Source organism: Cyphomyrmex costatus, unplaced genomic scaffold (assembly GCF_001594065.2).
Source record: "Cyphomyrmex costatus isolate MS0001 unplaced genomic scaffold, Ccosl1.0 scaffold722, whole genome shotgun sequence".
In the NCBI taxonomy this organism is placed as follows: Eukaryota; Metazoa; Arthropoda; class Insecta; order Hymenoptera; family Formicidae; genus Cyphomyrmex; species Cyphomyrmex costatus.
Genome location: NW_017280292.1, coordinates 23,138 through 48,975, shown reverse-complemented (window position 1 = coordinate 48,975; position 25,838 = coordinate 23,138). Strand labels below are relative to the sequence as shown.

Here is a 25,838-nt window from a genome sequence, read left to right as displayed (position 1 = left end):
GGTTCAGCCGTTACTGAGATCTGATCATCTCGACCACGAAAAATTCTCAGTTTCGCGTAAAGGAGGCACGGCAGTGTCGCGTGCTTGGCTTAGCGCCGAGACACTACCGTGTCTCCAAATATTATATAATTATATAATAATAAATTTAAACTAATATAACAATAAATTTATAAAATAAAAATTAATATTTCATTAAAATAATATATATATTATATATTAAAAATTTTTTGTTTATTATTTGTGTAATACAAAATAAACTTTATAATTATTTTATCAACAAATATATTATAAAATACATATTTTCCTTACCCTTGCAATAAATTGTATGCTTTATTTTTTCTGCCAAATAATTATTTTAAAAAATAATTATTTTATTTGAACCACAATGTGTTTTTTTTTACAATTATTCTCATCCTTTTCCCTTTCCATTCCTTTTTTTCAAACAATTATTTAAATTACTCTTTTCAATCTTATTTTTAAATTTAATCTTTAATCTATATTTTAAAAAATTTAAATTTATGTTTACTGGAATCCGCGCTCTTATAACACGTTCCTGTGCACTGCCTGGTTTGTGGAAGGTACTGGAGGGGAAACCCGGCTCGGCAGCACTGGTCCGGATGACGCGTATCTAATACATCACGTACTAGCCGCGAGAAATGCGGGAATCCCGGTCATGTTGGAAAATGAGTTCCTCCCGTTCGCGAAGAGGAACGTCTTCGAGAAGGACCGGCAACTTATTTTCCAAGAAGTCAGCGTATGTTTCTCCTGGAAAGGTTGCACTGCATTTTATATTACATTGTTGAACACATATTTTTCTAACAAATGGACACAATTTATATTTGTTTTTTAATTATTGTTTTGGTAAGTGTTTTCTTAAAAACTCTAACATTCACATAACAATTTGTATAGCGTTGCATTAATTTTTACAGAAACTTTGTTAACCTGCGAATTATCAAATTTTTCAACAACAATATTATATTTTGACTATCTATAATAATTTTGTCTACGAAAGAAACTATTTTGAAGTCTGAAGAGGACTCTATCGAAGAGTCGAAACTTGTTACGTGCATCATGTTTTTAATTTTCAGTAATTTTTGTATATTCTATTGTGTTTTAGATTTAGAATTAAAGTTGACATTTTAATATTATTTTAAATGTAATTTTTACTTCTGACTCTTACTTTGCTCTTTTAATTTATGTTGATTATTATCGTATTATTATCTACAACTCGATTACCTACAACCAACAAAGCAACAATTCTCTACTTTAAAGACACAAATTCTCTGTTTTAAAATAAATCCTCTGCTTTACATAAGCTCTCTATTTTAAAAATACAAATTATTTTGATAATTATGTACTTTACAGGGAACCTAGTTTTGATGACCTTGACCTTGACATATATTGTCAAGGTCATGATTCTGAGGAACTCTGTCTTAACAACTAGGTGGCAATCTGTTATAGTTTTTCAGATATTAAGCGTTGAAGTTATTTTTAACAGTAGTGAAACCTACTGTATTCATGCGAAGCAACTCTTACTCCACCTCTTCTTCTGTGAATGAGCTCGCAACTTCCATGTCGCTTTATGTTGTAAAGTGTACACGTGAATACAGTAGGTTTCGCCCCCCTCCCTGTGGGAGAGCTCCACTACTGTTAAAAATAATTTAACCCAACACATTTAGTGGTGTATGGTAGCTGTTACTTCGCGTAGAAAGTCGAAATGCGCAATAGTACAACCATAGAAGTATGTTCGCATAGAAAGTCACATGCCTGTACTGTTGTGCATGGATTTCGACTTTCTACATGAAGCGAGAGCTAGCTACCTCACACCACTAAATGGGTTGAGTTAGTTTATTTTTAACAGTAGTGGAGCCTCCCTGCAGGGATTATTGAATACGCATAGTATTAACTATTGATAGTATACAATAGTCCAGACTATTGAGTCTAAATATCTAAAAAATTATAAGAGTCCGCCACCTTGTTGTTAAGGCTCAGAATCAGTTGCTCAGAATCATGACCTTGACAACATATGTCAAGGTCAAGGTCATCGGACCTGGTTCTCCTAAAGTACATAATTACCATTACTTTCTTATATAATTTGATCTTAATTTTATACTTGTGGGCAAAAATGCACGTAGATAATCAAATTATAGATAATAATATATATAGACACTCAATCTGTGGGTAAAAGAGATGTATAATAAACAGATGATGCCGTAGATAAAAGGAGCCCTCGTCCAAACGAAACACATCGAAAAATATAATGTATTACTGCTATGCAATTTCTACTGATGTATAACTATATAACTATTATAGGCTATATCGCTTAAGAGTTTCGAAGAACCACTCGACCGTGACAGACGCGTTTCGAATCGAGTACTTTCATTCAAGTATATTTTTGAAAGTGTTGCCGACTTTGTCTGCGCATATCTTTTTCTGGATATATATCCGCGATCTGGCTTGACTCGTTCGTTCGTCCTGACGCACCTTAGTGCGGCATGACGACGTCGTAAACGCAGGCGCCCGCTGTCCGTTCGGACTACACCATTTTCGCGGTTGCATATTTTTGGAAAGCGGTGCCGGCTTTATTGTGCTTAGTACGACTGGCCAATTAAATCCCATCAAAGAAGACCAGGGCCATTAGATATCCAAGAAGAAGAAGCTATTGCTCAAAAGTTTCAGTATATTCTCCGTTTATGGACATTTCCTAATATAAAAAATATTAAAACTTGATACCTCTTTTAATTGATATATAAATATTATACATGATATTTATCTATTTACTTTTAATTTATTTGTAATTTCTGTTTATAATTATTTGTCCGTAATTCATGATTTTATTAAATATTCCGTGATCAAAAATAAAAGGGTGTATCATGTCATAATTCCATATTTTATATGGAAAATGGAATTGTTAGCAAAAATATGTGTGCTGAATCTTTTGAGCAGGAATGTATGACGTTTGTATAATTGTTATTTTATGTTATATTGGAAATGCTCATGATAGAAATACAAGGGTATTCTCATCCCGTGGACGAATTTAGAACTCTACTGCGCATCAGCTTGATGACGTCACATTCGTGTTAACTCGGTACTTTTCGGAGCGCTTCGATTCGATAAAAGCTATGGCTGCCTTCTGCTACATGCGTATACGTAAGAGCGTCAGCGTGACCATTTGCCGTTGGACATTTGAGCCTTAAGTGATTTACGTGATTTTACGTTTTTACGTTTTTATTTTTCTCTATTATGAAATATATGTCCCCTAACAATTTTCATATTTAATTAATTAATACAATACAATACAAAGAAAAGTGTTTTATTGTTTAGATATACATATGAAAACTTTTCAAAATACTTATTGACTTTAAAATGTCACTTTGTATTAAAAATTTCCTTTAATATTTTTTAATATAAATACTCTCTCTCTGTATATATATATATCTGTATATATGTATATATATCTGTATATATATATATACATATATATATATGTACATATATATTATATATTTTTTAATATACTCTCAATGTATATATATATATGTATATACATTGAGGTATATTAAAAAATATATAATATATATACAAGGTATCCTGAGAGTTTCTTCCAATCGCTTTCGTGTAGATAGAGTGGACTAAACTGAGTCAAAAAGTCCTGTGTCATTTCGCAATGGTTAACGAAATATTAATTTTTAAAGATAGCCGAATATTGATCTTTAATAATTTTATTCTCAAATACTATCAACTTTACAAAGATTTTCCATAATTTTAATATTAAATTGCGCATAATTCATTAATGTTATTGTGCTAATGTCGTTAGACAATTCAAATTTGCCTCTTAGTGATGACGCTGTCAAGCTGCAATTTTCATTGGCTGGATTTTTTTGGGATGCGCAAAAGAATACTCTTGTATTTCTACCATGGAAATGCTATAAATTACAGAAAGTTATTGATTATCCTGCGAGCATATATAAGAACTCTGACGTCAGTGGTCTCCAGGATACGATCACCCGGTGTCCCTACCTACTTTCCTGGGATAGTAACCAGGACACCTGCGCGCGAATATCGATTGACTCCCACCTGTCTGATTGTACTGACAAATCCTTCATAAAGCAGATACAGTTGATTTTAAACAATATCTGATACAACAACTCATCGTTCGTATTCAATTTGTTATTTTCTGTGTATCAGTAAAAACACAACTATTTCCTTTATTTCCAGACATTTTCATCTAAGTTAAAGTAAAATAAAAATTAATGAATTTCTAATAAACACAATTTTTTTAAAAATTATAGAAGAAATTTAAATGTTAGTTATATTAACAAAATAACGATAAGAAATGACATTAAGTTTATCATAAATGTTTTAATCATAATAATTTTTTATCTTATAATATATTATGTTCTCATATGTGTGTGTTTATGTTCTCCTTGTGTAGTTAGTTTATTATGGTTATTATTTTATTAGCAATAGTCATTATTGTTCTGAATTTATAGAAATGCTTTATTTCAATTTATAAATCCAATTATAATATAGTTCTAATAAACAATTTTTTGTGTATACCTTTTTTCTCTTTTTGTTAATATAATCAGATTTGTCATCAAACTTGTTACATTCCGAACATCGAATCCTGAATCCTTTTGTTTGTATTATATCAGATGATCAATTCCTTTTATCACTTCTCATGTACTTGTTGCATTAATTTCTCTGGTATTATGTTTCTGAATTGTAACAATTGTAATTCAACGAGCGCTTGCGCATATTATTGATTCAACACCTCGGTTTAGACCTCGTCAGCTGTGAGATTTATAGAAGAGCAGAGAGATAATGGCGAGTAGAAGAAACCAATTCCTTCGAGTTCTCTTGATATTTACAGTAGTGGTATTTAGAGGTGTTACATCCAATATCAACGACGGAAACTTCGATGGAAGTAACTTCAATAAATTTGATGCTTCTTACCGATTTTCTCACGTATGTAACTAATTTATATTTAATTTATATTTTTTTCGGATCTATATAAATATTTTATAAAATTTTACATAAGTATTGTTGTCCATCTATAATTTTATAATTCAACGTTAATGTTTCATCTGAAGAGGACCAGAATTGTTGGTCGAAACTAGTAATGTTATGTAATGTATAGTAATGTAAGAATATTTGTCATTTAATGTTATATTTTAAGTTAGTTTTTAAGGGGTTATCCGGGTCTTGGCACTTCAAAAAATTCATTTTTTTCAAACTTTTTTATATAATAGTACAAAGTGTCAGGAATGTTGTCCGAAAATTACAAGTCGATCGGAGCAAAATTGTAGGAATGGGAGAAATTTAAAGCGCAGTGTGTCGAATGCGTCATAACCGGCAATTCGACCTCGGCCGCCGAAGAAGCGAGAATGAAGCTTCAGCAAGACCAAAAAGATGCATTGGACCTTGCAGCTGCAGCGGAACCTTTCCTTTATGGGCCTGGAATCGATGATTCCATGTAAGTAAAAAAAAAATTGTTTTCTCTATTTTATTCCGCTTTGAAACGCGTTTTTCTTAAAAAACCACTTTTTTGAAGTCGGTAGTTACTTTTTCTCAAAAACTATTGCACCGATCGACTTCTGCTTTTGCACACTGCTTTTAGACATGTTTTTGTTGTCGTTGAACGAAGGATTTTTTTTATCTTCAATTACAACTCATTTTATAAGCCAAAATATGGCCAAAATTTATGCAAAAAATGACACTTTTTATAAAAAACGCTACAAAAAATTCAATTTTTAATTAAAAAAAGAATCCTTCGTTCAAAGACAAGCCATACGCATACACTAACAGAAAAACTTTGGGTTTTTGATTTCAGATGAAAATTGACGGAGATAATGTAACTACCGCAAGGACACTTTTTTTGGCGTGGTCAACATTAAGCATTTCTCAACAGCTCATTTTTCAATATTTTTCGTTCAAAATTTTACACAGTGTAGTTGAAACATTATATTTTAATATCCAATAAACGAAAATTGTAAAATTGTCGTAGGATCTTTTAAAAAAATTCACGAAAGTAGGCCTTTTTTTTGCCTTCTAGACCCGGATAACTCCTTAAGTACTGTCATAATTGATAAAACTTAGAATACATGGTTTAATTTTATCGTTTACAAAATTTTTCTTATTTTCTGACTCTTACAATGCCATTTTTATGTTTATTATTTTGTATAAGAAAAGAGTCCTTTAGTTTGTTTTAATTTAATTTATATTTAATATTATATCTTAATGAATTCTTACATTGTAATATTTAAAATAATATTTACACATGTAGAAACTTAATAAATTAATAAGTACATTCCTCTTTTTACTCAAGTTTTTACTAATGCGCATCCGTATTAATTTCAAAGAGTAACATTCAAGTGTTTATTACGAACAAAGCATCAACTCTAATATTTCTTTAAAAATCACGAATTATGTTTTAACAATATTATAATAACAATAATCCTGTTCTATAATAATCATGTTTACGATGTATTTGTTATCTTTATTACGTAGGATCAGTTTTTGGAATTCTATAATGCGCCACTGCATCCCATTGAAAATCATTTCTGGCGAAGTCCCGAAAATCTTGGTGAAGTTTCTGGGGTCGCTGTGGAACCAACAGGGAATCTTATAATTTTTCATCGCGGAGATCGAACATGGAATCACGAGTAAGTTATTTATAACTTAATGAATACAAATCAAAGGCACAACAATTAAATTTCATATTCATTAAGAAAAGCAACGATTACTGAAGTTTTAAGTGCTTTACAATACTCTTCATATATTTACCTATAGCTTTTATATTTAAAAATATAATAATAACTGCGAGATAACTTTTTGGTGATGTATGGTTTTATTTCAATTTCCGATGAAACAAAAGATATAATATGTTGATCTAAAACGCTAAATATTGTATGCGGTATATTTCTATACATGTAGTCATTAAATAAAAATCAAATACAATAATTATTTACTCAAACATTTTGATCTGGTAAATATTTCGAATTACACAGTCAGCCTCAAATGACTTCCGAGTGACCTTGACCTTATTAGTAAGAATGCTCCTGACATGAAGCAGCACGCCAGTCATTTGTAAGCATTCGACGATTCGTTGATAGGCATTACACGGTAAACTGAGAACAATCAAAAATAAAATCGAGAATAATAAATATTATATTAGAAGAAATTGAAGAAGTAGAAAAAATGTTACTCGAGGATGGGAAGCCATCAAATATTGAGAAACTGCTGCAGTAAAGAAGACAACAGCTGCTGTAACAACAATAGCACCAGCAGCAGCTTCAGCAGCTGCAAGTGCTGCAACAGCCGCAGCAGCAGCGGCAGCCGCAGCAGCAGCACCGACAGCCGCAGCAGCAGCACCGACAGCCGCAGCAGGAGCACCGACAGCCGCAGCAGCAGCAGCGACAACCGCAACAACAGCAGCGACAGCCGCAACAGCTGCAGTAACAGCAGCCGCAGGAGCAGCAGCAGCAACAGCTGCAGGAACAATATAGTAAATTATTTATACATTATTAAGTCTTTCCCCTTTTTCTAACATTGGCGATGTTTTTATACTATTTTTGTTCTTGCAGACCATCGACGAGGACAAGGACGCGGGCGAAGTCGTGCCGCATGGTATATGCGGCACTTCAGAAACGCGTAAGTTAATTATTTTTAACTAAATTATGTATTTTAAATAAGATTAATGATTATTTTAAATTTTTATTTAGGGGACAAAGTGGAAGAGGCAATGGGAGAAACATTATAATAAAAAAATATTACAATTATTAATTTGTAGTTTCGATTATTAATATATGTAGCTTTTGAAAATGCGGTGGATCCTTATTTTATTCTAATCTAATCTTATCATTTATTATTTATTCGTACTTCAAGTGTCGAAAAAATTATTCCGTACAATCTTATTCTTTAAAGAATTAAATGTTCTTTAGGACTTCCATTTTTGAGAAATTAAATTATTTAAAACAGATGCTTTTAGTAAAAAAGGAAATCGTGATACGAGTCAGGGTAAATATTTCGAATTACACAGTCAGCCTCAAATGACTTCCGAGTGACCTTGACCTTGACCTTGACCCTCAAAGACGGTCAAGGTCATTGACCATTCCCGTCGCTTGTCCTTCGTTAAAAAGTTATTAACCAAAAAAGATTTAAAAATAACGTACTATTTCTGCGTATATTCTGCGTACGTGTGTAAAATATCAAGTTATTACTTGATAGACTTATAATCGTAATATAACGAATGGAACACACACACACACACACACACACACACTCACATACACACACGGGCGGGTGCAAGGGGGCGGCCTTCGACCACCTCCCCCGCACCGTCTCAGAGGTCTGCCCCAACAGTACTATCATAGCAACAGTACAATCGTAGAAGTCGTGTGCCCCTGTGCAGGGGGAGGTGAAAATTACTTTACAAATAAAGTAGGTGCACAGGGGGGAGGGGGATGAGAGTTGCTTTACCTTTAAAGGAACTTGATTACGTACATCAGACCGTTAATCATTCAGTTCATTTTGTTGATCCTGAATCCGATGTACATACGCAAAATATTGAGCGGTTATGACGCGATATGCGTTCTGCTTTATCGCGATTTGGTGTACGAGAAGAACACTACAAACATTATTTAGCAGAATTCATATTTAAAGAACGATGCGATTTTAATGAGAGAATACCGCAATTTTTTCGATTAATGACTTCTCTATATTCATTAAATAATGTATCGTCAAGTAATGAATAAAATGAGTAAAAATGTACATTGAATAAAATGAATAAATATTAGCAGCAACTGAAACTTTTATAACCATTTTAATACCATTATCCACGTGAATAGTACGCAGAATATACGCAGAAATAGTACGTTATTTTTAAATCTTTTTTGGTTAATAACTTTTTAACAAAGGACGAGCGACGGGAATGGTCAATGACCTTGACCATCTTGAGGGTCAAGGTCAAGGTCAAGGTCACTCGGAAGTCATTTGAGGCTGACTGTGTAATTCGAAATATTTACCTTTGATCTTTAATATAATCATTTTCAGTAAGAATAATATGATGATTACGTCATTATACATAAAATATGTTGATGTACAATACTAGTTTTCTTATTAACTCTCCAGATTATTGAATACATACTATAGTCTACATAGTACGGTCCTTTAGGGCGAATGAGAGTGCAGCGTTGTTATTGGTATGCAAATTTAATGAACTTTTTGTCTATTGAATAATCTGAATTCACACAAGTATCCTTTATTCAATAATGATCAATATATAATATATACGTTTCGACTCTTATATTGAGTCATCTTCAGTATAATTTTAAACTAATTATAATAATAATCTATTTGTGAGACATGTCAACATCAAATTGACTGATTGGATGTTATGATGTATTCTCACAAATCACATGTTGAATCTTAAAACCATGGAACGAAATTTACCAATATGGTTGTTGTTGGAGATAGTGCGCCTCGGTCACTGTTGGATGGCGCTTGCATTCGAGTCTGTTATTTTTTAGTTTCTAGAGTTTCCTCTCTACGCCATCTACCTACTAGACCTCTTGTTTTTTGTTAGATACGGGCAACTACTACGTGGGAAACCAAGACTCGTGTATCGTAGTTGTACAAGACATTATTATCTCATTTATATTAATCTGTGTAATAGACTACATTTTTACGTTATTTTGTACCAGTGATTCGATTATATTAAATCTGCAGGAATTTAACTCAGAATACACATCACAGTTATTAACCTGATTCCGCGCACCCCGCGACATGTTATGGGCCTAGATAGGCGGTAAAGTAACTGTGAGATTCATTCGAGTAAGGTTATCTGTCTTGCAAAAGAGATATATCACGAGAATCATGGACAAGATTACAGTCACAAAATTTAACGGAACTGATTTTGGACTCTGGAAGTATCAGATGTCAGTCTATCTTGACTATCACGGATTATTCGAGGTAGCGAGTGGCAAAACGGTTAAGTCGGAACAAAATGCCGAGACTGGGATACTACCGACAAGAAGGCACGTTTTGCGTTAACTCAATCAATGGAGCTTTCACAGATACGTCATATTGTGAATTGTAAGACTTCAAACGAAATCTGGTTAAGGCTTGAAGCTTTGTACGAACAGAAAAATGAAACAAGCGTACATTTATTACTAGCAAGATTCTTCGAGTATAAGATGGATCCAAGCAAGATGACAGTGTCAGAACATGTCAGTAACGTCGAACAGATGGCTCGACAACTCGAGGACCTTGGTCATAAGCAGGATGAAACGACGATAATTACAAAGATTCTGCATTCATTACCGGTAAGCTATCGTTCGGTAATATCAGCTTGGGATTCAGTATCGAGACACGAACAGAAATTAGTTAATCTATTGCCTCGTCTCATGAAAGAAGAGCAACTCTCTAAAAGTTTTGGTGAGGTTAAGATTAATAGCGAAGAGGAATCTGTCGCATTGCATGCGAAGAAGACGAAGCATGACAAAAAGCCTAAGCAACACAAGAATACATTTAAAGGAAAATGCTTCAATTGTGACGAAGAAGGGCATACGACTCGACAATGCAAGAAGCCCAAACGAGAATCGAAACAAGCCAATAGCGCATCTCAAGGTAAGAGAATGTCGTATGGCGACGCATTCACAGCTTCATTCTTTTCAGATCTAAATAAACGACCGAAGGAAGATCATTGGTTAGCAGATTCAGGAGTCAGTAATCATATGACGTTTCAACGAGGCTGGTTCGATACATTTGAAGCAATAAATGATAAATCGGTACCGATTACTGTAGGAAACAACGATATTGTTTATGCACGTGGTAGAGGCAACATCAGAATCCTTTCAATGGTTAAGGAACGTGAAGGTACTCTACATAATGTATTCTGGATTCCGGATTTAGGTCGAAATTTACTGAGCATTGGTGCCAGCGCCAGACAGAGTAACAAGACAATCATTGACGAAAATCAAATAAGAATAATGAATGGAAATAAAGTGCTAATGATTGGCTATAGCTATGAACGAAACTTATACATGATGGACACACGAGTTGTATTGCCAGAGCACGAAGCTCAAATTGCCTGTAAGGATACGCAGCCATTATCTGTATGGCATGAACGACTCGCTCACGTAAACTATAAGAAACTGGATCAAATGGCTAACAGCAAAGCAATCACAGGCATGAACGTTTCAAAATTCAGTGGGAGAACCGACAATCGTTTTTGTGAGGCCTGCATCTTTGAAAAGCAGACACGTAAAGAATTTGTCGAATCTGACACTCGGGCCAATAAACCAGCAGAATTGATACATTTCGATATCTGTGGGCCGATGTCGACTCCATCGCTTGGTGGCAATACGGTGCTAGCTGTCTTTGTGGACGATTTTTCAGGATTTTTAATTGTACGTCCCATGAAAAATCGTACTGAAATAATTGACGCAGTTGAAAGTGTCATTGCAATTGCAAATTCGTACGGACACAAGATAAAACGTTTTCGATCCGATAATGCACGTGAGTTTATTAGCAAGGATATGAAACGTATTATGAACAAATATAAGATAGTTCATGAATTTTCAACTCCCCGTGCACCGCAACAAAATGGCCGAGCTGAGCGACAAATCAGGACAATCGTCGAAACTGGACGCATCTTGTTGGCCGCAGCTGACTTACCAACATCTCTTTGGGCCGAAGCTTCAAGAACTGCTGCAATGATTCGTAATCGCGTGCCACTAGATCGACTAAATGGAATAACCCCTTGGGAGGCTTTCACAAGTGAACAGCCAGACGTTAGTTCTTTGCGTATCTACGGCAGCGAAGCGTATGCTCACATTGAAGACCAGTTCAGGAACAAATTTGACAAGAAGTCGAAGAAGCTGGTACTTGTGGGATATGAGCCGGGTTGCAAGGGTTTACCGTCTTTAGGAACGTGGCACAAAGAATGTATACGTACGATGCAACGTCAAAATTGTTGAACCTCGCCCGTTGGCAAATGTTCAATTCATTAATGATAAAGAAGAAGCAAAACAGCCTAAAGAAGAAAGTAACGAACAAATTGTGGATTCGGAAGTTGAATCAACCCCTAGTGAAGATCAAGCAGTTGCGCATGAAACTCGATCAAATAAGATGTCATCAAAATCGAAATCTAAACCAGTAACTGATGATTGCATAGCCCTTCGTACGCGAAGTCAAAATCAGGTCGGTGATCATGCATGTTCATGTATGTTAGCTGAAATAAAAGTGCCTGATAACTATGAAGAAGCTGTCGACTGTCGAATCATCTGACCATGAACAGTGGGAGCAAGCAATGTATGAAGAACTTGACTCACTAAAAGAAAACAAGCGTGGAAACTGGCAACACTACCCGAAGGACGTCGCGCTATTAAAAATAAGTGAGTTTATCGAGTTAAAATTAAACCAAACGGCGACGTTGATCGATTCAAGGCAAGACTAGTTGTCAAGGGTTGTAGTCAAAAACCTGGAACCGACTTCAATGAGACATATTCGCCAGTGACACGGTTTGATTCAATTCGTTTGCTAATATCTCTTGCAACTGAAAAAGAATATGAGATGATTCAGTTTGACGTTCAGACAGCCTTCTTATACGGTGATTTGAAAGAAGATATTTATATGTTACAACCGGAAGGTTTCGACGATGGTAGCGGAAGAGTATGCAAGTTATTACGTAGCTTATACGGACTGAAGCAATCACCTTTACAGTGGCACAGGAAGATTGATACCGTTTTAGCGGAATTAAATATGCGGCCGACAGACTATAATCCATGTATCTATGTTAATAACGAAAAGGATCTGCTATTAGGATTGTATGTAGATGATGGTCTGATAGTTGGCGCATCTATGAACAAAATAAACAAGCTACTATTACTACTCAAAAATTGTTTCAAAATTACGCATGGTGAAGCGAAGTTTTTACTCATAAACGTTATCATTTGTACATTACTTTTCATATAGTTAAGATGTGTATAATCTGACTTGCAAATTTAGTGAATAATTATCTTCTTTTATAATGTAAGTGTTCAATTTTTGGTTTGTTTTTGCAGTTGTTTCATTGTCAATTTTTTTGATTTATACAGTTTCAACCTACATATAGAATTTGATGACTTGATATCCATATATGGGCTCTGTGCTCTTTAATTTTGACTAACGGATTGGAAATTTCATGGGATTAATCTTTCTCGCATATAAACGAAGAATGGATTATAACAGGTTTTTTCATCGTTTAAGTAAATTGACTACCGCCATCGAATATTGGAGCGATTGTATTGTTATATGAAAGTTTGCGACTGTTGAGGATTTAATTTTTATATTTATTAGAGAATTTACAATGTTTTATAATTTTTATTTGTTCTATGTTAATAACGAAAAGGATCTGCTATTGGGATTGTATGTGGATGATGGTCTGATAGTTGGCGCATCTATGAACAAAATAAACAAGCTACTATTACTACTCACAAATCGTTTCAAAATAACGCATGATGAAGCGAAATTTTATCTAGGACTTAAAATCAATCGTGATCGTCTCAATAAACTTACACGAGTACATCAAACGGCATACACTATGAGAATACTTCAAAAATTCATCATGGCAACTTGTAACTGCGTTAGCACCCCTATGGAAACGCAAATTGTACTGAAACGAGAACCTGAAGAGGAAGGTGATTTCATCGAGGATGAAGGTTTCCCATATCGTCAATTAATTGGCTCGCTAATATTTCTGGCAAATGGATCAAGACCAGATATTTCATTTGCAGTAAGTAGACTTAGCCAATTTTTGGTGTCACCTACAACTACACACAAGTCAGCAGCAAAACGCGTACTTAAATATTTGAAAGGCACAACAAATCTCGGTTTAATTTACGGTACGGAGATTAATGAAGATAAACAGCTGCAAGCTTTTTCAAACGCAGATTACGCATCTTGTGTAGACACACGAAAGTCAGTCTCCGGTGTTTTGTTGATGCTAAACGGCGGACCTATCATTTGGTCATCTAGAAAGCAAGGAGTAATTGCTACGTCAACTACGGACGCAGAGAATATATCGCGGCTCATGATGCATCTAAGGAGGTCGTATGGACTCGTGGATTACTGCAACAGATTGGATACGAGCAGTTCGGACCGACGATTCTTTACTGTGACAATACAGCTGCTGAAACTCTAATTAAGAATCTGACTTTTCACAGGAGGACCAAACACGTGGACATCAAATACCACTACGTACGAGACGTCGTAAAGAAAGGTCATCTAGAGGTCAAACATGTGGCCAGCAACGAGCAAAGAGCGGATCTTCTAACGAAGCCTCTTGCAAAGCAAAAACTTCAGACAAATCTGGAGCTCCTGAACATGATTCCACAGTGAACTCGTCTAGTGGGAGTGTTGGAGATAGTGCGCCTCGGTCACTGTTGGATGGCTCTTGCATTCGAGTCTGTTATTTTTTAGTTTCTATAGTTTCCTCTCTACGCCATCTACCTACTAGACCTCTTGTTCTTTGTTAGATACGGGCAACTACTACGCGGGAAACCAAGACTCGTGTATCGTAGTTGTACAAGACATTATTATCTCATTTATATTAATCTGTGTAATAGACTACATTTTTACGTTATTTTGTACCAGTGATTCGATTATATTAAATCTGCAGGAATTTAACTCAGAATACACATCACAGTTATTAACCTGATTCCACGTACCCCGCGACAGTTGTTAATATCATAAAATTTTAATTACTTGATGTACTTAACAAATACGACGCCGTGAAAATGACAGGATAACGTCATGTTCGGTTATAAATATAAATAATCGCCTTTGTTAAGTACATCAAGTAATTAGAATTTTATGATATTAACCATATTGGTAAATTTCGTTCCATGGTTTTAAGATTCAACATGTGATTTGTGAGAATACATCGTAACATCCAATCAGTCAATTTGATGTTGACATGTCTCACAAATAGATTACTATTATAATTAATTTAAAATTATACTGAAGATGACTCAATAAGAGTCGAAACATATACATTATATATTGATCATTATTGAATAAAGGATACTTGTATGAATTCAGATTATTCAAAAAACAAAAAGTTCATTAAATTTGCGTACCAATAACAACGCTGCACTCTCATCCGTCCTAGAGGACCGTACTGTTTTTGAACAATAAGAGTCCGTTGAAGAGATCTTATTTTGTAATAGTCTACATAGTTAATATACATATATCATATGTGTGAAATATGCAGAATTAAAGATGCTCTGAATATAAAACTATGTACTTCCTGACAGTAATTTCAAAGTATATATTTGAGGTCGTACTGCATCCTCGTCTCTAGCACACTTACACAAATTAAAATATGTATCAAATTAAAATATGTAATTAAAATATGGTCTTCCTAAAATTCGTAAAATCAATTTTCCTTTTCGACTTATTGTTTCTTCGATTAATACGGTTTTATATGGGATATCAACTATGCTACATAACATTATTTCAAAAAGCTTAACTTATGATAGTAAATATATTAAAAACAGTTTCGATTTATTTAAAAAATTGGAGGGCAAACGGATTAATGATTCAGACGTATTGATTTCCGTAGATGTTGTTTCGATGTTCACTAATATTCTTCTGGATCTTGCTATTGATAGTATAAAGAAAAGAATGGCAAACAATCATGACTAAAACTAAGATTTCTTTAGAAGAATTTATCAAAACTATCAATTTTATTTTTGATTCGACATACTTTGTTTTTAACAACAAAATATACAACAAGTGTATGGGGTCACCATTATCTCCCATCATAGCACATATTGTCATGCAAGACTTAGAGGAAAAAGCGTTAAATATTTTGCAACTAAACAATTTGTTTTATTTTCGATACGTGAATGATATTATCATGACGGTACACAAAGATTCAATTGACACAGTTTTGGAAACATTTAATAGTATACATAATAGATTGCAATTTACTTTCGAAATTGAAAAAAACAAATCTTTACATTATTTAGATTTAAACATTAACATTGACAACAACATTTTAAAAATAGATTGGTATCATAAAGATACTTTCTCTGGATGATATCTATCATTTTTCTCAAATCATCCTTTAGCACATAAAATAGGTGTTATTTATGGCATGGTTGATAGAGCATTATTGCTGTCTAATCCAGAATTTCATATTAAGAACATTGAGTTTTGTATCACTACATTATTAAATAACAATTATCCCTTACATCTTATATTCAGTAAAATACAAAAAAGAATTGATCATTTATTAAATTATAAATTACATACATCACAAAATAAAAACCAAATTACACATTGTAAACCTCTCAATAAGAAACTTTTTGTATTACCTTATATTCAGAAAGTTACGAATTCTATTACTGGTAGCTTAAACAAAGATGTATTTACCATAGGAATTAGAAGCATCAATAAACTTAATAAAATTATTAAAGTTCATAAAGACAACACAGAAAAGATACAAAAGAATAATGTAGTTTACAAAGTAGATTGTAATCATTGCGATGCGTCATATGTAGGACAAACGAAAAGGAAATTGATCACGAGAATAAAAGAACATAAATATAATATTGAAAGAAATCCAGCAAGACTTTCAGTTTTATCGGAACATTGCAATCGATTTGGACATACGTTTGATTGGAATAATATACGTATTATGGACGTTGAATCTCATTATAATAAAAGATTGATTTCTGAGATGTTATTCATCAAAGAACAGAAAAATGGAATTAACGCACAAAAAGATACTTAAAAATTAGCAAAACTTATGATCATTTGCTTAGGTCATTACCCTCAGAATAATATATATACATTATACGTTATGTCAAACATAAAAGTTCGTTTTCTTTTATTCTTGTGACAACTGTCGTTCAGTACAGACCATTTTCCACTTTACATTGTTTCACTTGAAGGATGAAAATTATACATAGCATCTAATTTTCCGTAAGTTTAATAGTTCCATTTTAATTTATAATTTTAAAATTGTTTCCTTATATGTAATAATATGGATTTAGAATTACAATGCGGATAATTTTCTTTGTTCGGATTGAGAAACAATATTCATTTACTTGCTGATTCGATGGACTATAGTTTGAAAGATTAACCGTACTTCGTTTATTTGTCATGTATCATTTATAAAGGAGACTAAAGAGGACTTATGTATAAGTTGAAACGTTTCTCATTTTAATTATGGAATATTTTAATAAAAATTGTCATCTTTTAATTTGTTGGCTTGTTTTAATACCGTAATTTTAATATCATTATTTTAGTTGTTTTTAAAATATGTAGTTTCGTTACACAAAGAAAAATTATACATATTATGAAGATGTCGATAAAATTTATATTAACCTTCCTCTTATAAAAGCCAATACATTTTAACCGCAGTTAATGCATTTAAAAACAATTTTAGCACTTTCGACGAAAATGCAAAATACCAAGAGAAATATAAAGGTCCCATCCGTGAGAATACAGTATTAACGGTAGATTCTAAAAATGGTAATATTATTCGCGGTTGGGGAAATCAAACATTTTACTTACCGCACGGAATTCACGCCGATCCTTTTGGAAACATATGGCTGACTGATATTGCTCTCCATCAAGTATTTAAGGTATGTAAAGAAATTCTCATTAAAAATACAAATAGTTTCTATATTATAATTAGTAAATAATAAAAAAAGGTAAAAAAAGGAATCATACATATATCTTCCGTAACAGCAAAGTCTGCGGACACAGATTTTGAGCAAAACCTACTATCAATTTTTGATTGCAGAAAGGCAACAAATTGTATACAGAGTTTGCATTATCTGACATTATGAGCAAATTGCTGTCAGAAATATGACAAAGTTTGCTAGACATGCTATGCCAGCAGATCGATGGTAGAAAACAAAACAAAAGTCTTGCATAACCTGATAGTAGATTGAGAGTAGAACCTGATTCGAGCAGACTTTGCTTAGTTTCTGCCACCAATCTGCTGACATAACAAATGTGGACACAGATGGCTATGATTTTGTAGTCAAAACCTGATCGAGTTTGCTATCAATTTGGTCCCAAATTGCTAACATTTTGCTATTATGATTGTTCTAAAGTAAATGAATTGTTGTATTACGATAAAACATTATTTTAGATTATAAATATGTTTTCATTGTTATAGTAATTATCGGGGTTGGAAAGTAACACTGTTATTTGTAACGCTGTTGCAATTACTTTTTTTTGTAACATAATGCTAATGGCATTATTTTTTTTGTAATGGCAACATAGTCATGCTTTTTCAATAATAGTAACAATATAATTCGTTATTTTTATAGTTACTTTTTGTACTTTGAATCTATTTATAACATAATTTCCGTGATGTATTCAAGATTGAATATACAGGGTGTTCCAGAAAAAACGTTTGTCCTTAAAATAATGAATTCCTGAGGTGATTTTAAGACATTTTTTCCTTTGTCAAAATTTTATTCGAAGCATACATTTTGAATTATAAGCGAAAATAGCGAATTACGGGTCGCGTGTACGGAAGGAAGGCAGAGGCGGCACAACTCATCGGTCGACGCGGGCGCTCGATTGCAATCAACTGCTTGCTATCTATGAAACGCGTGTTACGATAATACGCGCGTATCTTCCCTCTCTCTAACGCGCGCATGCACGCGCGCACGCACGCACGCACACACGCACGCACGCACGCACACACGCACGCACGTACGCAGACACACACCTTGTAGGGATGTTTCGTACTGTAATGTAGCTGGGGAAAAAGGCAGAATACTATGTCTGTGAATTTCGACAAGATTTTCACACAAATCTAACACCAAATAATAACTTTACACAAATTCACTTACATTTTATCGATTTACTAACGAACTTATCAGTTTGTTATTATTAATCACTACCGATTAATTAATTAGCGATTGAGAATTAATCCAAGAAAGAAATAGATTACAATAATCAATAATCAAAGGCTTATTTCCTCTTTTTATAAATTATATCGCGTATCAATGCTTTCACGGATTTATTCACGCACTTGATTGATCTTTACATACGAATCTTTTACATACAAATCGATAAATCATTCCCGATTAATCGTATAATATTATTACACGCCTATAATATTACATGATTAGGAATAGAGTTACAAATTTTAAAATAAAACTCTTAAAGATCTCTTAGAACTTACTGACTTAAGACTGTAGTTTTAAATGTAATTCTGGAGCAGCCAAATTGTAGGGACATTGCAGTTCAATAAAAATCTCTGAATTTATTGAACAGAATCAAAAATCCTTTTACAACATTAAAGTAGACGCAAAATTGGATAGTGTTGAACTGAATTTTTTACTAAAATTGAAAAAAGTTAAAAATTTACATTTTTTCAATTCATAGAACTGTCATTTGACGTAAATGTTTCCTTAATATAAAAGTTTTACAGCTCGTATGGACCAAACGACAGTTCAGCGTATTACGTGAACAAACATTATTGAATTTATAGAACTGAGATTAAAAGTTCAAAACAAGATTTTTATTGAACTGCAAATTATGATATGTATTAATGCATCCAAGAATTAATTAGGACGCTTGCATGAAATATCAGAGATCCGGGTTTGATTCCCAACCGAGATAATATTTTTTACAATAAATTCTTTACAGATTTTAAGATATATGTAATTAAATTTGGGGGGATAATTAATTGATTAAAAAGATAAGTCAAATTATTAATATTTCAGATGGATTGTGTTGAAAGTCCATAATAGTAATGGCGCACAATTATATTTCTGAGATAAATTCATTTAATTAAAAATAAATTCAACATTTAATTAAACTTTGACCGTTCATGGCGCTTCTCGTATATTTAGATGATGTACTCTGGTTTTGTTTCTAATCTTATTATTATTATTGTTAAAAACATTAGAAACTATCTGCATAAAATTATAGTACTCGGCTTTCGGTGTTCTTCAACTGATTCTCGGTCAAAGATTTATGCCTGGAAGCGACATAAATCATTTCTGCCAACCAACCTCGGTCGCAGTTTTATCAAGTGGCGAGATCGTCGTTGCTGACGGATATTGCAACAATAGGATAGTACTGTTTGATAAAAGGGGCAATCCTAAATATGCTATCGGCGAAAGTACGTTTAATAGTAATATATAGTGTTAATAATATAATTTGTCTTAAACTTTTGTTTATATTAATCCTTAAATGAGGATATCCTTATCGCACGCACGCACGCACACACGCACGCACGTACGCAGACACACACCTTGTAGGGATGTTTCGTACTGTAATGTAGCTGGGGAAAAAGGCAGAATACTATGTCTGTGAATTTCGACAAGATTTTCACACAAATCTAACACCAAATAATAACTTTACACAAATTCACTTACATTTTATCGATTTACTAACGAATTTATCAGTTTGTTATTATTAATCACTACCGATTAATTAATTAGCGATTGAGAATTAATCCAAGAAAGAAATAGATTACAATAATCAATAATCAAAGGCTTATTTCCTCTTTTTATAAATTATATCGCGTATCAATGCTTTCACGGATTTATTCACGCACTTGATTGATCTTTACATACGAATCTTTTACATACAAATCGATAAATCATTCCCGATTAATCGTATAATATTATTACACGCCTATAATATTACATGATTAGGAATAGAGTTACAAATTTTAAAATAAAACTCTTAAAGATCTCTTAGAACTTACTGACTTAAGACTGTAGTTTTAAATGTAATTCTGGAGCAGCCAAATTGTAGGGACATTGCAGTTCAATAAAAATCTCTGAATTTATTGAACAGAATCAAAAATCCTTTTACAACATTAAAGTAGACGCAAAATTGGATAGTGTTGAACTGAATTTTTTACTAAAATTGAAAAAAGTTAAAAATTTACATTTTTTCAATTCATAGAACTGTCATTTGACGTAAATGTTTCCTTAATATAAAAGTTTTACAGCTCGTATGGACCAAACGACAGTTCAGCGTATTACGTGAACAAACATTATTGAATTTATAGAACTGAGATTAAAAGTTCAAAACAAGATTTTTATTGAACTGCAAATTATGATATGTATTAATGCATCCAAGAATTAATTAGGACGCTTGCATGAAATATCAGAGATCCGGGTTTGATTCCCAACCGAGATAATATTTTTTACAATAAATTCTTTACAGATTTTAAGATATATGTAATTAAATTTGGGGGGATAATTAATTGATTAAAAAGATAAGTCAAATTATTAATATTTCAGATGGATTGTGTTGAAAGTCCATAATAGTAATGGCGCACAATTATATTTCTGAGATAAATTCATTTAATTAAAAATAAATTCAACATTTAATTAAACTTTGACCGTTCATGGCGCTTCTCGTATATTTAGATGATGTACTCTGGTTTTGTTTCTAATCTTATTATTATTATTGTTAAAAACATTAGAAACTATCTGCATAAAATTATAGTACTCGGCTTTCGGTGTTCTTCAACTGATTCTCGGTCAAAGATTTATGCCTGGAAGCGACATAAATCATTTCTGCCAACCAACCTCGGTCGCAGTTTTATCAAGTGGCGAGATCGTCGTTGCTGACGGATATTGCAACAATAGGATAGTACTGTTTGATAAAAGGGGCAATCCTAAATATGCTATCGGCGAAAGTACGTTTAATAGTAATATATAGTGTTAATAATATAATTTGTCTTAAACTTTTGTTTATATTAATCCTTAAATGAGGATATCCTTAGAAGGAAATTCTAAAAACTTCTCTTTTCAGATAAAAATATATTTTTAATACACACACACATATATATATATATATATATATATTCACATTACATATTTAATATATAATTAAGGTTAATGTATTTACAATTTTAGATTGGATTACCTTGAGAATCCCACACGCCTTGACAATTTTGCCAAATGAACAAGTATGTATTGCTGACCGCGAAGATTTCAGAATTGTATGCCTGGATGTAACATTCTCCGGATTGAAACAAAATTCGTATCTTCCTTATTCGATTCATCATCCACAATTTGGTCGAATATTCGGAATTGCGTCGTACCGTAAGTAATTCAGGACAGTTGCAATTCTTGTGTATAAATTATTATTCAACAATAAAAACGAAATCTTCTTTCGGACTCTCTTGATTCAAAAAACAAATAAATTCGTAATAATCCAGGGTAAGTGAGAGTTCAAACAAGGTTGTTGGTACGTAGGTAAAGTGAAGCAGAGTTGTTAAAAAATCCTTTATTCACAAATATTATTCATTCCTCCATCAAAATTTAGTTTTGAACTAATTTTGAACTAAATTTTGATGGAGAAACGAATAATATTTGTGAATAAAGGATTTTTTAACAACTCCGCTTCACTTTACCTACGTACCAACAACCACGTTTGAACTCTTACTTGCCCTGGATTATTAGAAATTTATTTGTTTTTTAAATTATTATTATGGTATTAAAAATAATTCTTTCAATCTCATATTAAAGTCCAAATCGAAACGATATTAATCGGCATAATTAGATTTTAACTAAGCAGCAAAATAAAATTTTAAATATTAGTTTATTAAGTAAAAAAAATTATCAATATTATAATCAAACCTCATTTTTCAACTCTTAATTATTTATTTAAGTAATGTTCTTTATAAACATATTTAAGACTCCTGAGTAGTCGCGGCGACCATGTTGGAATCGTGACGTCATAAGCGAGAAATGACACGTTCATTTTTTTGCGTCCATTTTTCAATAAAGACAATTTGGATAAGTTTTAACGACGAGATCGCTTTACAACATTTATAAGAATGAGCAAAAACTGTACTTTCCTCCCTTGATAGTCGACAGCTGTCGAAACAAATGAAAAATACACTTTTACGTACGAAATTCCAAGATAAGTGTAGTGTTTGCCCATTTTTAAGACCTTCATAAGTACGAAATAAGTTACATTTTCATTAAACATATTATATGGAAATGGCACGCAATATTTTATTGTCAAAACATCACTTTTCACCTATTAATTTGGCCCTTTACCGTAGCGAAGCGTTACAACACACACACAAACCCATGTCTGTGCTCGCCTTCGGCTCCAAAATGAGCATACGGACATGGGCTTGTACTTGTGTATGTAACTATCAGTTTTGCCAGGTCGCCGACTAATTCGGTGTTGCCACCATCAACACGGAGTTTTTGGCTGACAATGAGTATTCAAGAGGCTTAAGAAAAGTTTACATAAAATAAAAGAAATAAAGGAAGATAAATGTCTTTATTACATTGTATGTTGATAATTTCAGGTGGTTTTATTTACGCCGTGAACGGAATGACATTTAAAAACATACAAATTAAAGGTTTCACTATTGATTCCATAAATCGGAATGTGATCGAATTTTGGAGCCCGGAATCTTCAGTAAGTATATTACAATATATTTTATATTTTTTAGAACTCCTATATATTTATTAGTAATTTATTGGCAATTTCTAATATACAGGGTGTTTGAGAAGTAATGAAAAATTCTTTCGCATAGGAGTAGAATGGACTAAATTAGTGATGCACGCAATATTCGAGACATCAAGATTCTTGTCTTGTCTTGTCTCGAAATCAAGACGATATCAAGACAATTGATTTAATAAATTTCGATACGAGACATTATTACTTTTACAAGATCAATATTCTCGGCTCAAGAATATCGAAAATATCGAATATCAAATAAATAAATATATTGGAAATATATCAAATTAATAGATAACATCTAATAGAAAAAATATAGAAATAATTTTAATTACGTTTAGTGGCTTATTATTCATACTTATATAAATGAATATAAATGTTTTCACTGATATATGGAGTATTACTATTTTATATTATAAAGTATATTGTCTATATTATAATCTATATTAATCTATATTGTGTAATTGCAATGAAATAAAATCAATACAATTTTATTATAATATTATAAACTTCTCTTTTTCGCGTCGCGTCGTGACACGATGGACGACGCAACGCGTGACGTCGTGACGTGCTCAGTGGAAACGTACCCTTATGCACGCGCCCAATCGTCTATGCTGCCTTCCTTTTTCCAATTAATTGCGTTCAGCAGAAAGTTTATTTTGCAACTGTTGGAAGTTTTGTTTGCACTGATTGGATTATACTTTTAGATTCAGAAATATGATCTTATCTTAGTAAAAAATCATAAATATCGTTTGTCTCGTCTTTAGTACATTTAAATACTTTTTAAATTTAATACTTCAATACTTTAATATATTTAATACTTTTTAAATTAAAAAATTTTTAATAAAAATCAATATTTTCGATAATATTGAAATCAAGACGAGATTTATTTTTGATCTTGATAACGAGATCAAGACAAGAATTAATTTTTCAATATTTTTGCGAGACAAGACAATATTTTTCAAAATATCGTCTTGTCTCGTCTTCGTGCATCACTAGACTAAATTGAGAAAAAAAGTCCTCTACCATTTTACAATTTTCGCAATAGTTAACGCGAGATATTAATTTATAAAAATATCCAAATTTGCCCGGCCCATCGCCAAATGCAAGCGCGCGGCTGGATACGACCACGTAGCGAGGCGCGCCGCGTGCGTTCGCTATCGCCAGGTACGCGTTGCTTATAACAAGCGGCAATGATCGTCGCTAGACAATGTCCAGGTGGTCGTATCCAGCCGCGTGCTTGCATTTGGCAATGGGCCGGGCAAATTTGAATATTATTATAAATTAATATCTCGTTAACTATTGCGAAAATTGTAAAGTGGTAGAGGACTTTTTTTCTCAATTTAGTCCATTCTATCCCTATGCGACATAATTTTTCATTACTTCTTAAACACCCTGTATATATAGTAGAAAATCAAAGTGACAAATGTTTAATGTATAAGAAGAATATATTATATTTTTTTAGGTTTTTACTATGCCTCATGCCATTGCTGTGTGTCCTTATGGTAGTGCCCTTTATGTCTCAGAAATTGGACCAAACAAAGTATGGAAGTTTGATCTAGTGACCAAATCTAATAACACAGATGTTAAGCAACTAGTATTAAACAGAGAGTGGAAATAATTGATCATTACTTGTAACGTTATAATGCCGCCGCGCCGTTACAGTTACTTTTTGTTTTAACAGACTGGAAACAGCGTTACCTTTTTTTTTATAAAGGTAATGCAGTTACATTTTTTGGCGACGATAACGATTATAGTTATTCATATCACCATTTTTTATATTTTAAATCTATTTATTACAATAATTGTTTATACATTTAGTCTTCAATTTTTAGCTATAATATTCACAATTTGTTCTTACTTTAAGACTGTTTTAAATAACGTTAATAAAATACCATAATATAAATATTAATAAAATACTATAATATAAATACTATAATATAAATTTGTAATTAATTTATGAAGTCTTTAAAATTCCATAAACCTGTTACAGAATTGTATTAACATAAAAACAAACTTATCATGAATACTAATCTCTAAATTTGACAAAAAAAATGATATTACAAAATTGTAATATATTACTTTAAGTCCGATCTACAATTACGTAAACGTAATTGTAGTTATAAGAATTGATCAATTACAGTTGAATATGAGGAAAATATCCAATTGTGATTAAAGGACAACTACAATCATTTACAACTATTTTTACGCAATTATAGATTAAGCTTTATCCCATAAAAAACCTTTTTTTAAAAAAAGAAAAAAACATACGCCAAGTGCATATAAAAGATACTGAACTTCTTGATCAAAAACAGATATGAGATAAATATAATTGACCAAGTGTATTCTTCATTACGCCAGTCACATAA

At 32.6% G+C, this 25,838-nt stretch overlaps 1 protein-coding gene across 3 annotated transcripts; it reads left to right on the top strand.

The window, feature by feature from the left end:
* The first annotated feature begins 4,136 nt into the window (after positions 1 to 4,136).
* LOC108780700 (peptidyl-alpha-hydroxyglycine alpha-amidating lyase 2) lies at positions 4,137 to 25,291 on the top strand. 3 transcript variants are annotated; one of them, XM_018548490.1, is made up of 8 exons: positions 4,137 to 4,154; positions 4,785 to 4,968; positions 6,511 to 6,665; positions 17,441 to 17,639; positions 19,954 to 20,146; positions 21,903 to 22,091; positions 23,315 to 23,427; positions 24,935 to 25,291. In XM_018548490.1, the coding sequence occupies exons 2-8, from the start codon at positions 4,825 to 4,827 to the stop codon at positions 25,088 to 25,090; spliced, it is 1,149 nt and encodes a 382-aa protein (XP_018403992.1). In that variant the 5' UTR covers positions 4,137 to 4,154; positions 4,785 to 4,824; the 3' UTR covers positions 25,091 to 25,291. The 3 variants fall into 3 exon arrangements, with proteins under 3 accessions (XP_018403992.1, XP_018403991.1, XP_018403993.1); XM_018548489.1 differs by lacking the exon at positions 4,137 to 4,154 and having other exon boundaries at positions 4,716 to 4,968; XM_018548491.1 differs by lacking the exons at positions 4,137 to 4,154; positions 24,935 to 25,291 and adding an exon at positions 23,546 to 23,627 and having other exon boundaries at positions 4,716 to 4,968.
* Positions 25,292 to 25,838: the final 547 nt, after the last annotated feature.